This window comes from Myotis nattereri (assembly GCF_964212035.1).
Source record: "Myotis nattereri genome assembly, chromosome: 3".
In the NCBI taxonomy this organism is placed as follows: domain Eukaryota; kingdom Metazoa; phylum Chordata; class Mammalia; order Chiroptera; family Vespertilionidae; genus Myotis; species Myotis nattereri.
The window spans coordinates 128,757,146-128,775,580 of record NC_138077.1 but is presented as its reverse complement, the minus strand read 5'-3'; the positions used below and the strand labels follow the sequence as shown (position 1 = coordinate 128,775,580).

The 18,435-nt window shown below is 37.4% G+C and overlaps 1 protein-coding gene across 1 annotated transcript in view; it reads left to right on the top strand.

Moving 5' to 3' along the window:
- Positions 1 to 2,513: 2,513 nt before the first annotated feature.
- The window catches only part of SLC35B3 (solute carrier family 35 member B3), a 29,831-nt gene continuing 13,909 nt past the window's right edge, over positions 2,514 to 18,435 (top strand). Inside the window, exons 1-5 of the mRNA XM_081088149.1 lie at positions 2,514 to 2,619; positions 5,632 to 5,925; positions 8,631 to 8,752; positions 14,253 to 14,407; positions 15,700 to 15,807. Coding sequence (XP_080944275.1) covers positions 5,725 to 5,925; positions 8,631 to 8,752; positions 14,253 to 14,407; positions 15,700 to 15,807 — 586 coding nt within the window. The 5' untranslated portion in view covers positions 2,514 to 2,619; positions 5,632 to 5,724. The remainder of the gene's footprint in view (positions 2,620 to 5,631; positions 5,926 to 8,630; positions 8,753 to 14,252; positions 14,408 to 15,699; positions 15,808 to 18,435) is intronic.

Below are 18,435 nucleotides of genomic sequence, written 5' to 3'. Positions count from 1 at the left end.
AGGGTTAACTCTCCTAGAGAGGGAAGTCATAGAAGAACTGTCTGATCAGTTACCTTTGAGCACTGGCCCAAGGAAAATGAGGAAGTATGTGTTGTGGACATCGGGGAGGGCAGCATTCCATGCAGAAGGAACAGTAAGTCCTGAGCACTGATGCTTAATATGCTTGGAGAGGGTTGGATGGCTTTTGAAGAGTAGCTGTGGATGTGGTCGATCCACATCAAGTTCTTTCTTAGAAGCCACAATAAGGGTTTTGAACTTTAATCTGAGTAAAACCATAAGCCATAAAAGGTCTTTCAGCAGAAAAATGTATATTTGGTCACAGATTCTGAAAGGGTCATTCCAGCTGCTGAATGAATTTGGATATAGAGAAATAAAGGGAAGTAGAAAGACCTGTTAGGTTACTGCAATCATGCATGCCTGAGTGGATGGTACCTTATGACACCTTTTGTAATGTAAATTGTTTTGTACCAACATTTACTTTTTTGTCATGTATATCCATAACTCCTTGAGGGCAGGGAGCTCATACTGTTAAATGATGGATCATGTATATGACCTATACACATGTCTATTTAATACAGCTCAATAAATTATTTAAATGCCTAAGAGTAGTATTAAGTCCACATTATTTGGTAACAGTATGGGATCACTGAAAGCCTTTGTCACTTACTATTTCTTTAAGAAATTTTTATTCTCCAAGCCTTAATTTCAACATTATAACATGCTTATAACACCTACCTAACCTAGTCTGTTGTAGGGGGCAGGAATAACACCAGGCATTAGACCACTGGGATCAGACCAAACCTGGGATCAGCAACCTCAGTACTTCAGTTCTGGTTAGGAAAGAATTATTCAGAGCCAAGACTCAACCATAAGAGAACATTTATTTATAAAATTACAGAGATGGAAGAAGTAACTCGTAAAAGAAATGAGCTTAGGAAACAAGTTATAGAGGCAGAGTTTGGGAATGAGGAAGCTAATGGTAACAAGCCTGGGGGTGGGAGAGGAGAGGGAAGACATGGATGGGCATGTTCCTAGAGGGAGAGCTCACTGGATCCTTCATCCTAAGGGCTTCAAGAGTGGAGATTTTAGGGGAGGTCCCAGGGGAAGATCTTAATAGAATATCCGTCAACTCTCCAGGTGTGTCCCTTCAGGGTCTAGGTCTCCACTGATTGATTGGGTGGCACCAGGGCAAGGGGTCATTATCCAAATCAGGTCCTGAGGTCAGCCTTTGTGACCCTTGTCTGGTTTTGCTGCTTTTCTGGAACTAGAGCTGAATACAACTGAGGCCTAGATGGTATCCCTAGGGAGGAAAGGTCAGGGGGTCCAAACCAAATGACCAGCGATATGCTAGGGGAGGAAAGGTCACCCTGGCGGGGGAGGTCCCACCCAATAATTGTCCTTTGCTAGGCACCTGGGATTTTTGCCCTGGTGGCCTTCTGAACCTGGCCCATTGTCCTTGCTCTGCTCCTGTCTGTCTAATTGCCTACTACAAGTCAATAAGGATTGAATGAAAATGCCTGGCCACACCCACCACTTACAATGGAAGATATCTGTGTTACATCAACAGAAACCAAACACCCAATACAAAACACACATGCTCTTCCTGTAAAATGCCTGTGAGATTTTAAAAGCTTTACATACCTGACTGGATTCTAACATATATTAATCCAATTCATTCCTTCCTAGTTATACAGAGCATGCACTTAAAAATGTTCCAGCTCTGTCCTAGCATCTTTGCCTTCGGTATCATTTTAGTGTTAACTAAAATCCACTTATCACCTCTCCATCCCATCTTGGTTTGTCACATCATTACATCCCAGTAATTGTGGATGTAGCCCTAAACTCGAGGTAGATGTTTAGGAGTTTGATAGATGGTCAAGCTATGGAATCTGCATTCTGAGCCGTAAGTGACGCTGTCAAAGCAATGCTGGCAACACTTCTGTTGTGCTGCAAGGACCGGGTTGCGATAGCTCCAAGCTGAATTATAATGTCAGAGGCAACCCAAGTGTTACTTCAGTCCATTTACACCGGAAAGCAGGTGCAAGTCAGGTAAGCACAGGGAAGCCGAGAAAGGTACGTCGACTTTGCCTCATCTCATTAGGATCAAGTAGAGGAAAGAGGGAACCCCAGAGATTTCTAAATGCGGGTCATCTTTCTCCTCTTGGCCGCCTTCTCAAATTTCAGTGCAGGGCCCTTGACGTGAGGTCTCCTCCCGCTTGGGCGCCCACGGGGCTGGAGAAGCCAGGGAGTCCCAGGCCCCTGCTAGCAGGAGGCTGCAGAAGCTGAGGCTTGCACCCAGGAACAAGCGGAGCACACTTGCCCCCACTGGCGGTCGCCGCCCCTAGGCCATGTTTAGTGGGCACGGAGCGCTGTCCTCGCAAGGTAGGGCCCACCTCGGCTGCACGCTTCCCGTGCCCCGGAGGAGAGCGAGCATGCGCGAGAGGTAGCCGGGCGCGGCAGCCAGAGGCCAACCGGGAGGCGGGGCCGTGAGACTGCGCGTGCGCGCCGAGACACCTAGGCGGAAGTGGCGCGCGGGCGCCGGCACCGCAAGGACCTTTGCGTGGAGGCGGCAACCTGGCGGACAGTGCAAGATTAGTCCGAGAGGAGGAGAAGCCGGAGGTGATGGCGGCGGACGTGGGAGGGGGAGACGCTTGTCTGGCTGGCGCCGCCCAGTCTGGGGTCACCTGGAAGGCTCCGGAGGGGACGTGCCGCACGGGCCTTGCGTCCTATTTGGGACCCGACCGCCCCGCCCCCCTGGCCCCCGAGAACCTCTCCTCATCCCTCAGGAACCTGCGGGGAGAGGCTGAGGCTGGCGTGGAGAGCGCGGGTCATTTCCTCCTGTGCAGACCGGAAACCCGCTGTCACGGTTTCTCGGGAGGAGCGCTGCTCTTGGCCCCATTCCGCCCTCCCCCCTGCTTGGCCCCTGGGTCGCAGGCCTGCGGCCACGCTCAGGGGCCCCTGGAGAAAGACCCACCCCCCGGGGTCCGAGCCCGCATCTTAGTTGGCAGCTTCTTCCGGTTCCGCGCCCAGGAGGGTGCCCCGCTGGCCTTTCGGTTTGCGGGGCAAGGTGATGGTTCTTACCGGTTATTAAGTGCGGGTCTTCAGCCTCCCCTGGAAGCTGTGCCGATCCTCCCGTCCCTGCAGCTCAGCTCTCTCCCCAGCCGTTTTTTTTTTTTTCTTTTAAATATGGAACGAAGGCAGGAAGATTTGGTGTGCTAAGAGGGTTTTGATTTTTTAGCGTTGGACATATTCAGGAGGATAGCAGATGTCGAGAATTGTTTGTTGGAAAAACTTCCTAAGAATTGAGGTACTTTGTGACTTGGAAGAGAAAAAGATAGTAGCATTTGAAAATAATTTATATAAGTGTGTTTTATACTTAATATATATATGAAATTATACACACACACACACACACACACACACTACATTTAGCTTTATCGCTTGGAAAAGAAGAGTAACCTTCGAAAGGTACCACACGGTTTCTTAAACTTTGTGTAATGAGGTGTGTACAAAGAATTGGATAGCATTTATTATTCTCTGTTTTATAATCATTCCCCATAGGTCATGATTACTATCTAACTATAACAGTAAGATCTTTTATTTGCAATAATGAGTGTGACAAAATACAGAATCAAGCTTACTTCAGGTTACTTACACTGAAATGGCATAATTTCCTCATATTTTACCCTTTTGTGGGAGACCTTTCAAAGGTTGGAAAAGACTGGATTAAGAAATTTACTGAAATACTTTTGACTGCAGTAGGTCGTTGTAGATCAACATTATCACCAGTTACTTATAATTTTTTAAATTTACTATGTGCTAGAAATACTGCTTTTTTATTCGGTTTTAGCTGTTATTTGTGCTTTCAGGTAACTAAAATTAAATATCTGGTTTGTCTTTAGTAAGAGTCCTCAGGCAGTGTGTTTTTTGTACTTAGTTTCAAGAGTTACTGTAAACTTATAAAGCAAAACAAAATGTCTACCATTTAGTTTGAAATGTTAACCAGTGTTAACTTTATGCTTGATTTTTTTTTTTTTCCTGCACCACAAGGACATTGGCCTAATTTCTTTAGATGTTGATTTGTAATGTCATTAATGTCTGAAATGGAAGGGATATGACAAACATTTAAGATCACAATTATTGGGTTTCAGAGCTCACAGGGAATTCCTTCATTAGTCACATGATCTGACCAATGGTGTTCTGATTAATAAAACTACATTCTAAATGCAAAGCTTTAAAAGGGAGGTTTTCTAATGCTGGTGCCTCAAGTAAGCAACAGAAGTGAATTTATCTTCATGTTCACTTTAGATGCTCTGTGGAAATTTTCAGTATGGATATTAATATTTTGGCACAAATGTCCAAGAAGTAACGTGCTACAGGGATTTATGCGTGTCTGGTATAGGTCTGTGGCTCATAAGATTGCCAGTAGGTGTGTTGAAGTGACAAAGTATTAGAAGAAGAATACTATTGATATAGAATACTATGCAAAACAGAGTTTATCCTTATCTTATTAATCATTAATTATTGTATTATTTTTCCATACCATCAACTGTAGACCTACTTTAGCCCCACCATGTATAAATCCAAAGAAAACCGACAGTCATCTATGGAGGCTTCATGATTTTTTTTTTTTTTTTACAGGCTAACAAAAAATTGTGTGTTTCTCAGCTTTTTGAAATCCCAAAGAGTTTTTTTTCCCAAAGACTTTTTTCTCTTGTTTTTAAACAGCTTTATTGAGGTATAATTGATATGTACTTAAAAACAACCTGCACATTTAATATATACAATTTGATGAATTTGTATATATGCACATGCCTGTGATACTATCACCATAATCAAAGTAGTAAACATATCTATCACCTCCAAAAGTTTATTTCCCCTTCAGTGTGTTTATATGATTAAGAACGCTTGACGTGAGATCTACCCTTTTAACAAATGTTAAGTGCACAACACCTTATTTTTAACTATAGGCACTATATTGTATAACAGATCTCTACAATTTACTCATTTTGTTTAACTAAAACTTTACAACCATTGAACAACACCTCCCTAAAGACTTTTAAAATTATTTTCTCCAAAGAAAGAAAACTTTTTTTTTTACCTAAGAGATGCTATTGCTAAAGTATATCCTCCTTTCTGTAGTTTCTGATAAATCTAGCTTTTTAAGTCACTTACAGTTGTTCGACTTTATTTTAAAATGTCATTAGCAACTATATTGTCTTAGTATATGAGAAGCATTAGTTGTTCTTTACTCTTCTGCAAATAAGAATTGACATTAATGTGAAGATGTCATGCATAAACTGTCATGGGCTTTAAAAATTATATTCTTCTACATATAAAAACATAAAGGTGTATTTACTTCTTTGATGAAATAAATATGAGATTACGTTTTGGAAATGAGAATGGTATATGTTTAATTTAATGACGTATTGGTCTTTATTAAGTGAAGATAAATTGGAGAGTCGACATGTTTTTGGTTGATTGGAAAATTGAATAGGGGAATTAATATATTAATATCCAGAGACTATGAAATTTATTTGTATAATTTTAAAGTGTGATTTGAAATATTATTTGGAGCATAGTACTTTATGATCCAAATGTTTTGCTTACATGGCCTATTTCCTTCTTTAGGACTTTGCTCAGCAAGCAAAAGAAAAACTGAATAAAGGAGAGGAAACCAACAAAGATACCTTTGGAAAATCTGAATGTGGCAAAATAAGAACAATGGATCTCAAGTTCAACAATTCCAGGAAATATATTTCTATAACTGTCCCGTCCAAAACCCAAACAATGTCACCACATATCAAGTCAATAGATGACATTGTAGTGCTTGGCATAAATCTTAGCAGATTTAACAAACTTACTCAATTTTCCATATGCGTTGCTGGAGTTTTTGTATTTTACCTCATTTATGGATATTTACAGGTAAAAATTAGTTATTTGTTTATGGTAATTATAACAAGTATGGTCAATAAGAGCAGTTAAGAGTTTTGTTCAAGATATTTTCCTTTATAAGGTACTGGTTTATTCACAAATTTGAAGTTTTCAGTATAGTAGTAAAAGAGGGCCTCTTAAAAGTAAATCTGCTTCAGCAGAGGTTACGGTTTCAGAATTCAGTATTTTAAGAGGGAAAGAGAGCAAAGACAATCTTAAGAAATTAAAAGTATGAAAAATTAAAATATTTAACAAAATATAATGTATTTGTTTTTAAAAGTGAATAATTCAAGTATTGATTGGTTTCTGGAACACAATTCTCCATTAAAATTTAATGATAGCACAAAAGCTGTATTCCAGTTCATTCTTCATTCTTGGAGCTTAATAATAGCAGGTCAATTTTGAAAAAAGCTTATATAGATGTTTTATATTTTTCCAAGGGTATCTCTTTGATTCTGTGATCATTGAATGCTTTTGTTTTGTTTTTTTGAAACACCTATTGTATTTTCATTCTTGTTAGTTTCTTTTTCTATTCTAACTTTGGCAGAACCTTATTTTTTTTACCTGTGCCAAAATTTCTAACATTTCCACAGTTTGTCTCACATTTGCATTGTGTTATGGCATAGGTGTATACATTTAACCAGCAGTAAATTCCTGACTTTCAAAGACATGGGTTGGATGGGAGGATCTAGGGTAGTGTAAACAGAATTTTGAAATGGACTAATATTATTAATGGTCAGTTCATTAGTATTTTCAGCCATTACCAACTTTGCTTTTTATGCAACTCCCCAACATGAGAGAACCCTTTATAATTCAAGAAAAGGAGGGTGAAGTGTTTTTTTCAAACACAGATATTTCTGGTATGCTGTAGTATTACTCAGAGTGAGCTCAATCATTGTACTCTGACATTGCCTTAAAGATAAAATATAAATAAAGGTGATTTGTGACTATTCCTTAGCTTATAAAAATGCTATGAAGAGTATTAGTGTAAAACAAAAACATGAATTAAAATCTTAATTTTTATAATAACTGATTTTGCCACTACAAAATGCTATAAAAATTCAGCTATCACAGTGAAGAACAATAAAAAATAGTAAATGTTATCAAATAAAAGCTAGAATTCTTGCTGAAACTTTTTTTTTTAAATATCATTCTTACCAAATAACTTGGGAGCAAAGTTAGTCATTGCAAAGGAAAATGAATTAGAAATTTACTGTACAAATTTCATTATATATTAATCAGAGACATTATAGCTAATGTGCAGTTTCTTTTAAAATTAGATAAATTGCTATAAATAAGTTTGTAACACCATTATCATTGTGAAATTGGTGTTGCTACTAAATAACACAATTGCATATTAAAATAGTTTAAAGAAAATGGTTGGAGTTTTGTACTGAAGTTAGCTATATATTTATATAATCTGAATGCCAAAATACTTAATAAAGCTATTTTCATGTTTTATAGTTCATCAACCAGAAAAATCCTAAATACTTTGCAGACTTACTTAACATGAAATCTAAATTTGAGGAATTACGCTGTATCCTAAATGTACAAAGTCTAGTTCAGAGTCTGTTTAGAAGCTATGTTTAGTTTTTCTTTTAAAGAAAATTTATACATAAATCTTATCTTTTTAAAATTTATTTAAAATACAGTTGAAATGTATATTTGTGGGGGAAATCTGATATAGTAAAATAACTGTTAGAACGCCTCTTAATGACTTTTTAAGAATGTCTTTTAAAAAATTAATGCAAATAATACTTTATGGTACAACAGTATGTTTAGGCAAAATAACCATTTCCTCACAAGAAGTTTTATATAATCTGTGGCACAAGTATTCAAAAAATTAACATTAAATTGATTTGAGCCCTAACTGGTTTCGCTCAGTGGATAGAGCGTCAGCCTGTGGACTCAAGGGTCCCAGGTTCGATTCCGGTCAAGAGCATGTACCTGTTGCGGGCACATCCCCAGTAGGAGGTGTGCAAGAGGCAGCTGATCGATGTTTCTCTCTCATCAATGTTTCTAACTCTCTATCCCTCTCCCTTCCTCTCTGTAAAAAAAAATCAATATATTAAAAATAAATGAATAAATAAATAAATAAATTGATTTGAACTGATTATAGTTTTATAGAAAAACAGACCTGAGATAATAGACTTCTAATGAAATATGCTTTTTAAATAGTAAATGAGCTCTTGAATCAGGTATCTTTTTCACCTTGGGGGCAACTCTTCTAATTTTGGTCTTTAAAAAAAGAGAGAAAGAAAAGGCCCTGGCTGGGGTAGCTCAGTTGGTTAGAGCATTGTCCCAATATGCCAAGGTTGTGGGTTTGATCCTTGGTGAGGATTTGGAGTCAGGTCAGCCAATCAGTGCATAAATAAGTGAAACAAGAAATCCATGTTCTCTGTTTCCCTTCCTCTCTCTCTCTCGCTGTAAAATCAATAAATTTAACAAGAGAAAGAGAGAAAAGCATACAATATTATTACTTCATTGCTATCCCTAACCCTTTTAATTTTTCTCCTGGTTTTCATACCTGTACATCTAGTGTCAGTTCTTTGGAAAGGCCTCCCAACTTCTCTAGTTATACCTCTGAGAAGTATCATGGTTTGAGTGTTTTTTAATAAATGTTGTGTTTATTGGAATTTATTGTAAGGAAATTGGTTGTTCTTTGAACTTAACAGTATTCATGTATCTTTTGACAGGAATTAATATTTTCAGTGGAGGGTTTTAAGCCCTATGGCTGGTACCTTACATTAGTACAGTTTGCATTTTACTCCATATTTGGCCTAATAGAACTTCAGCTTATTCAGGACAAAAGAAGAAGGTATGTGGTTTGTTTTTATTTTTTGACAGTTAAGTTCACTAGTAGTAGTTAAATTTTTTTTTTTAGGCATTACAGAGTGTAATACATGAAATAAATGTAATAAAACATCTAATACCCAAGCATTTTTAGCAGTTTAATCAACTTATTAAAAATATTAAATATGATATTTTCATTATACATTGAAAAACGTAATCTCTAAGTATAAGTTACCAAATAAAAAATATAATTTAGGCTCAACATGTACATATATTTTGAAATGAGAAAGTATTCATATGTACATGTGTGTTTTTATAAATCTCACTGACATAGGTGTGATTACTGAAAGATTTACAGTGCTACTACATCAAAGTGGTGAATTGAAAACCAATACCTGTTTTTGTAGTGGTTTTTAAAATATATAGTTAGGTTTTGTTTTGTGAGATATATTTCACTTAACATTGTCATACTTGTAATGTCCAGTGGCTGAAATTACATTCTTAGACATCAGAGAAATTTCATAATATTCCTTTTCATCAAAACCAAAGGAGCTTGTTTGACAATATGGGTTGTTTGTTTGTTTGTTTTATTTTTGTTAATCCTCACCTGAGGATACTTTTCCATTGATTTTTAGGGAGAGTGGAAGAGAGAGGAAAAGACAGAGAGAAACATTGATGTGAGAGAAACACATCGATTGGTTGCCTCCTGCACGAGCCCCACCAGGGCCCGGGCCAGGGAGGAGCCTGCAACCGAGGTACGTGCCCTTAACCGGGAGCCCAGGACCCTTTGGTCCATAGGCCGATGCTCTATCTGCTGAGCCAAACCAGCTAGGGCTGACAATATGTTTTAAATGGGCCATCTGTATTGTAGAAACATCTCCATATATTTTAATGGCATATAGAACAATATACAATAAAACCTTGCCTCTGATTATAATTAGAAGGTGGTAAGGAAATAGAATATGTTTTTGGTAAGTGTGGTTATTCTGACATATCAGAGCCTAATATGTAAATATTTCACATATATATTAGGCAGTTTAAAGTGTAATGAGGCGCTCTGATACTGTACTGGTATTTTGTCTTCATTGATAGAAGTGTTTAATCCTTCAGTAAGAATATAAGATTTTCACAGCTTTTTTCTTTCATAAATGTTTTGGATGTTTGTATGGAGATAACTATAAAATTTTAAATATTTTAATTTGTATCTTCAGTATTTCTTCATGGGTCTAATTTTACCTCTCAATCTCTCTATATTGCCAATAAATTATTATAGCAGTGATATTAAAAATGTTTGAATGAGGATATCTTCTTCACTGTTTTCATGCTCTGAAACTCTGTAAGATTTAGCCATAGGTGATAGAATAGAAAATAATTAAATATATATGTCAAGACTAATACATAAGGAACCCTCATGATTCATTACCTATTGCAAACTGCTGGACTTCTGTTGTTTCTAAAGTAAAAGAATCTAATACTGTCTCTATTAAATGAAAAATGACAAAGGAACTGCATCTCCTCAATGTTAAATTTTAAAAAGGTACATCTCCTTCTCAGCTACCCAAATGAGATGGAGAGTGAGCCCGAAGCCATGTTTATCCCAACCATTAAACCACATGATCATACATATTTAAAGGTAACATCATTTGTTTGATTTAAACAAAGTGAAGGGATTTGATAGTAGATGTATAAGAAATACAATTATGAATTGAAACCTTATTATTCTACAGCCCTTAAAAAACTTTTTATAAAAAGTCTTTGGAGGTCTGTTATAGTGAAAGTACGCCTAATCTGATCTTTCTGAATTCATTTCTGAGAATAATTCATCTCTGAATTTATTTAACACATTAAGCACCATGTCAGTCACTGGTGACTGACACTATACTTTCCATCCAAACCACGTCAGTCACTGTTGACTGACGATATACAGTTTAAAAAAGTATATTCTTCTATTAATTTTAAATAATTTGGAGATCTTAAAAGATCTTAAATATTACTTGTTACCAAAAAAAATTTTAATGAATATTATTAAAACACGGTATACACAAAAATGGTTGTCCTGTGCAGGTTTCACAGAATGTTATAACTTGTTTTGTCAACTTTCTGGCAATATCTAATCCAAATCATGCTGCATTATCTTCGTAGCATTTTTTACAATATCTTCGAACTTTAGACACTCTTCCAGTTTTTTGTTGCAGTTTGTGACGAGATATTTGAGGTATATGTACAGTACTGCTACTTGGAATTTCTTCATCCCGACAATTTGTTAGATGGACAGCTAATTTCTTCTGAAATTCTGTGATACTCATATACTTCTTGCTAATATTTTTAAATAAGATATGAGCATTGAGAACAGCATTATTTAGTAGGAGCTCAAAGGCTAGCTTTTTATAACATGTCATGGGTGTTCGTAATTTGATAAATACATCAACTGCTGCTTTTTCTGCATTATAATCCACAACAATTTTTGGTTTCAAGTAGTGACCTGATCTAGTTTCAACATTCACCATCTCTGACATATGTTTTATTGAAAGAAGTAAGATGTTCCGCTTATCTTTCCATTTTAAACTGGTTATTCCTTTTTGTTCTCTTTTGCTATAATTTTCCCGTTTTAATTTCTTTGATGTTACTTCATGAGGATTTCCCCGTCAATCTGAACGTAATGTTCCTACTAAATGAGTATTATTATCTAGTAATTTATATGGTAAATCTAAACTCGTGTACCACTTGGCTGTGTACAACCTGTGTCCCTTATTGAATACATCTCTACAGAGAGACATTACAACATTAGTTGGTATCGTATTTTCTTTTTCTAAACTTTTCCATGCATATACATGAAAAGCATACGTATACCCAGATCTGCAGTACAACTTAAATAATTTAATACCAATTTGTGTCATTTTTGTTTTAAATATTGCCTAAATATTATGTGGCCACGAAATGGTATCAAAGATTCATCGGTACATATAGCTTCAGATGAATCATACTATTTTTTGAAATTTATTTCCATGTTATCTATTAGTTGTTTTATTTTGCATAAATGATTGGAAACATCTGTCTCCCTATCGTCTGAAAAATGCAGCATTCGTAATATTTCAAATCTATTTCTTGACATTTTTTTTCGGGAAAGTTTGCATATATGCAGGATCACGGGACCAATATACATGTAAAGATGGTAGTCTAACTAGTCCCATCCATAGAATCAACCCAAAAAATCTTTCCACTTCATTTTTGTTTGTCACAGTCCACCTACACAAACAAGGCGAGTTTTCAGCCCCTAGTTTTTGCGACGCATATAAAGTTTGGCGACATCCTCAAACAATTCATTAGGCACAAACAGTCCATAAGAATTGTCTACTGTTGCACATGACTTTTCATTCAAGTCTTCAACCCTAAAGCCAGACAGATAGGTGAAAGCATAATTCTTGGTTGATTACCTCTCAGATCATGCCATTCTTCAAAATCCTCATCCTCATCCTCTGATGACAAAAAAAGAACGACTCTATGACGTTTTTTAGGAAAACTAATTTCATTTGAATCGCTTTCACATGCTTCTTCTACTGTCATTGTCACTGTTATGGATAAAGAAAAAATTTTTAAACTGCACTGGAACACAAACCACAGACAACTGACTGAAGAGAAAGCATTTCTAAAAGAATACAGAGTACAGATTGCGATAAATACAAGAAATAAATCTGAAAATATAGGTGCAGTCTTATCGAACCTCACACAGATCTCCGGCCGCCAGCGGATCAGTGAAAGCGGATATCGCGGGCTAAATGGAAAGGCAGACAGAACAGGCGTGGCGCTTAACGTGTTAAGTGGCACTGCTCTGGACCTTTGCTTAGTCTTTGTCTTTATTTTTATGAATACCAGTGTACTTGAGAGAATAGAGGATTTGGAGTCAGAAAACAGGGCTTTGAGTCTTGCACTGCCTCTAATCAGCTCTGTCAAGAGCTTGGGGAAGTTTCTTAACTTTTCTCTGTTGCATTTTGAGAATCAAATGTGGTACATGTGTGGTGAAGCACATGGTACAGTATAATACCCTAAATATACCACTTGTTATTTTACAACAAAGATTATCTTGTAACTTTATTACTTTAAGTTACAATTTTCCCACCATATCTAAGGAAGTATACAATTAGGATGTTAAATAAAAACAGAAACAAGGAGAATCCCACAGGCAAGATGATGAACTCAAATTTCCTCATTTACCAATGAGAAAACAGACCTACAGGAGTGCTGGGATTTTCATGAGTTCATATAGCAAGTTGCTCTCAGAATTGGGCCTTTTGAATTTAGTTTTTTTGAGTTTCAGGCTGGGTTTTTTTCTACCTGTTCTATGCTGCTTTTCTAATCATCCCTTGTGATTTTTCTGGCTGGAATCTTTTATTTTCTGGCCATTGTTTGACTAACGTGATGTCTATCCTTACCGAGAGAAGCAGAGCTGTCCTGCTTCCCTGATGGTATGCACTGGGGATTAAACCCCACGAACAGAGTGAAAATCAGTGTTCATGTACACTGATGCATATGGGCATGCCAAATTATTTCCATGTGACTTTAAATGTTGACCACTGTATTAGTAGTTAAGTAGGAAAAGGCCTCAAAATTGAAATGTAAGTGGAAATGGTGCATTCTAATTGAATTTCTCCAGTAAATTATTTTGCCTTACATCTAGCCATATTAAAATATGAAAGAATTTTGTTCCCTTGATTTAAACATGAACACAAATCCCAAAATAGAAACTAGATCTAAGGAGGCAGCATAATGTAATTATGTGAACAGTGCTTCCTGTGTTAGTCACACCAATGTACAAGAGTATTATTTTAGACCATTAAATATCTACTCAAAGTGAACATATGCTCACAGTGATAGCTCAAAATTCTGAAGATGCCAAATTAAGAATTTTCTTTAGAAAATCCAAATAGAACTCAAAGTAGAAGATTTGGGATCATAACAAGAGAGATTCCTCATCAGAAAGTTGGTGGTTTTAACATTTTACAGAATACAGACAGAAATAAATCATAAGTTATTATAGTAATAAATAGTATGTCCAGAGTTTTAAACATGTAATTTTTCTAGAGAAATTCTGCTTGGGTTACTCTAGCAGAATGGGTGGATGTACTTTTCCTAATGCTAGATGGAAACATTAAAAAACAACAATTTAGAAGTTATAAATTAATTAAGGTGCCTTTTACCATTATAAAGGCCAAAATTTATTGTTTTTTCTAAATTTAGTCAAGATAGTTTTTATACCTTATACCTACAGTAAGAATGTAAGTGGCTCTCTAATATACCACTTTTTCACACATTTGGGAGTTGTCAATTAAGATTGATTGAATAAGGGTGAATCATTATTTTTAGTGATATTCTTTTATATAATAAACAATGTTATAACTTAACCAATATTTCTAAAAATACTAAACAGAAATAAAAAGAGTAAGTAGACATTTACACATTGTAAAGACATTATCTAACAAGTATGAATTGGATCCCAAAATGAAGATTTTAAAAATTGTCTTTTACAGAATACCAGGAAAAACCTACATGATAATAGCCTTTCTTACTGTGGGTACTATGGGGTTATCAAATACTTCTTTGGGCTACCTGAATTATCCGACCCAAGTCATCTTCAAGTGCTGCAAGTTGATTCCTGTAATGCTAGGAGGAGTTTTTATTCAAGGTATAGTAATGATGTATTTTCATCCTGTTGGAAACTAGTAGGCTATGTTATAGCATCTAGCATTAGGAAAAATATTAAACTTTGGTCAATTTAATGAACATTCTAGATATTACAACAATTCTGAGTATCACAAAATAAGGTATTATAAAAATACTAAAACTTGTGATCTACTTTAGTATCTGAAATCAATAATTTGGACTCAGAATAAAAGTAGTGTTTTGTTTTATTCTTTTAGTCTGGAGTCTACTTACATTTCAAGAAATACTATATTCACATATTAAAAGTATAGCTCAGAAGCACCTAAGTACCTGGAAAGCTCCTTTTTTCAATTCTTCCAGTCCTGTACTCTTCAGGGCTCTGTCTCTAACTCCTTATACAAATGGGCTGTTCTCATGTTGAAGTAAAGCTTAAACGAAGCAGAACTGCTGTTTTGCCAATTCTGCTGGCTTCTTGATTTCCTAGAGCCCCAATCAAGTTACAAGCTCTTTGGAAATAGCAGTAAAAAAGGAGGCAATCAAAGCAAGAAGCAGCAGAACAAGTTGTTCATATCACTGTCATGAGGAATGCTCATGTGTTGATAATCAAGTGTTTCTGTATCACTAAGTGTTTCTGTATCACCAACATCCTTATACAACCTGACTTCATTTTATCCATTAGATGTCTTCCCAAAAATCCCTTTTAATGAAAGCATGTCTGTCAACTACTTTGCATATAATTTCAGGATAACTATTCACACAGGAAAAAACAATGATCTCAGTCCCTATTAAAAACCACATTTAATGTGATAACTAACTGAGCATGTATGATATTTCCTTACATTCCTTCCAAGAAGTTACTACATGGTTTTGTTATTTAAATGTGGCTATATTGAAAGAAGTTAATGCTCACTAACCTAGTAGTTATTTGATTATGGTATTTGTAAATTTAACAGTTATATAGCCTGAATAATTACTCTGGTTATTCTGTAAATTTGTAAACTAGAAGAAAATTCATAGCTGTATATTATACATAAGGAAAAGGAGGCATTAATTTTCATAAACTTTTTAAATGTTCATATTTACTCACTACCATCACAGATAATACAGACTTTCACATCTAAAACATCAGTGCTTGCTGACCATTTAATTTTCAGAAGATCTGTGACTATCTCATGCCTCGACCTCGGTGTTCCTCATATATTTGTGACATTAGATATAAAAGGACTCCTGACCTCCTTGCTTAAACACATAGATCTAAAACTGTGCTGAGTGGGTCTTTCCATTCTGAGGTTGACTTACATTTCTATCACACAGGCAAGCGTTACAATGTTGCAGATGTGTCTGCTGCGGTGTGTATGAGCCTTGGCCTGATATGGTTTACACTTGCTGACAGCACAATTGCACCCAATTTCAACCTAACAGGTAATCATTTTTTTGTCTTCCTAGATTTTGTAGGCAGTTCGGTTTACAGTAAGAATTTTTACAACTTCATAAGGATTTTAAATGATGGTGTGACATCTATAAGTCTCATACCTAACATAAAGCTTTCAGACTTTCCAAATAAGATGTAGTAAAAATATTACAACTCTGGAAATATAGCAATTGTTTTTAGTACAAATGTATTCTGATGTGACAGAAAGTTGTTTGCTCAATCAAAATCTTCTGTTATCAAGTACAGTACATGGTAGACCAATTTCTTATGGCTGAATTGGAAATACACACATGAATTATAGGGGAATTACAGTAATTTTTTTCTCATTTTTTTAGGTTGAAACTTGCACATTTATTTGTCACTGTTTTAGCTAAAGAGGGAAGTGTATGCTGTGCTTAAGTATTAATCTGGGTGATATAAATATGATCATAACCTTAACATGCTTAAAGTTTACACAGTAGTGTGCCATGTGGAATTTTGTAAATTAATTTTAGATTTTTTTTCATGAGCAGAATAGGTATTATAATATGTTTGGAAATAAATAAGAATAAAAAAAGGTTAGAATCTTGTTTCCATTCTAACGATTTTATGGAGAAACTGTTTATATATACTTATTGTCATTCCTAACTATTTAGTTTTACTTATAAAATTATTTTAGTATCATCCCATTTCCCCATCTCCTAACCTGATAAAAATTGTATTTAAAATATCTAAGTCTTCAAAGAAACTCTGAGAGAACAGAAAAAAAATGTATATTACATATATATTACATATAGTACAAAGTATAGTAAGTATAATTATTTATGAGGAAAAAGTATTACATAATGAAGAAAGTAATTTACATCAACTTCATTATTCTTACCTGTTGTTAGTCAACCTTTCTTACTAATCTGTTTAATCAGGCTAAGTTAAGAGATTTAAATTTAACCAGTTCAGCTTCTTAGAGCTGTCTGTTAAGAACCAGAAGATGTGGTAGAGCCTCTTATATCTGTTCTGTCACCTTGGATCATTCTGTGCAAGTGGTCCTTACTTCAATGAGTTTTACTCAAAGAAAACTTACTGTTGCAGGTGTTTCTCACGTGGTTTAGATTTTTCAGAAACACTTCACTTTCATATCTGCAAATCTAAAAGGAAGAGTATATTTGAAAACTGAGAAAATTGACTCTTACTTGAGGAAAAGGCAGTTTTAGACAAGGCACAGAACTTGCTATCAGTGACATGCCTTCACATTCTGGTCTGTTCACTTAGAAATATAACCATGGCTAAAGTGCCACCTCCCTTTGCGCTTTTCTTATCCAGAGGTAATGGTGATAGTGTGCCTCACACGCAGGTGGTGAGAGGACAGAATGAGATGATGAAGTAATGGATGTGAGAGTACGTACCCTTGGTAGGATGGGATGATGGTGGTGATGATAATTATGGAAAGAGGTGGTCTGTAACTTCTCACTATAACTGAAGCGCTAATTCTGAGTTACATAGAAATACTTGTTAAGAGAATTAGAACCTAACCCTATTTTATAATCTACTAGAGGCCCAGTGCACGAAATTCATGCATGGGTAGGATCCCTAGTCCTGGCCAGAGATCAGGGCCAATCTGTGGGGCGACCGTCAGGGCGATCGGGGGCACCCGCCTTGGCTGGCCTGGTGCCGCCCGCTTGCCGGCCTTGCCCCTTGCCACCGCCGCCGCCAATCGCCTTCCTCTGCGGGGCAAACAGGGGATCCCCGCTGGCACACACCTTGGCTGGCCTTAGGCCTACAGGCTGGGGGCAGCTCCTGCATTGAGCATCTGCTCCCTGGTGGTCAGTACACGTCATAGTGACCGGTCTTTCCACCGTTCATTTCGCAGTTCAGAAGATTTGCATATTAGGCTTTTATTATATAGGACTAGAGGCCCGGTGCACAAAAATTTGTGCACTCGGGGGGAGGGGGGGTCCCTCAGCCCGGCCTGTGCCCTCTCGCAGTCTGGGACCCCTCGGGAGATAACGACCTGCTGGCTTAGGCCCGCTCCCGGGTGGCAGAGGGCAGGCCTAATCCCTAGGTGCAGCCCCTGGTGGGGCTTAGAGCAGGGCTGATTGGGGAGTTGGGGCACAGCCCCCTGTCATGCACAGAGCAGGGTGGATTGGGAGGTTGCGATGCCACCCTCAGTCACGCTCAGGGTAGGGCCGATTGGGGGTTGGGGCACCGCCCCCTGTCACACTCAAGGCAGGTTCGATGGGCAGGTTGCGGCGCCACGCCCTGTCACGCACAGAGCAGGGCCAATCAGGGGGTTGGGGCGCTGCCCCCTGTCACGCACAGAGCAGGGCCCATCAGGGGGTTGGGGAGCTCCCCCCTGTCACTCACAGAGTAGGGCCGATAGGGGAGTTGGGGCACCGCCCCCTGTCACACACAGAGCAGGGTCGATGGGGAGGTTATGGCTCTAACCCATCACACACAGAGCAGGGCCCGTGGGGGGCGGTTGGGGCGTCGCCCTCTATTACCCACAAAGTAGGGCCGATCAGGGGGTTGGGGTGCCGCTGCCACTCTCACACTCAGGGCAGGGCTGATGGGGAGGTTATGGCTCTACCCCATCACACACAGAGCAGGGCCCGTGGGGGGCGGGGTTGGGGCGCCACACCCTG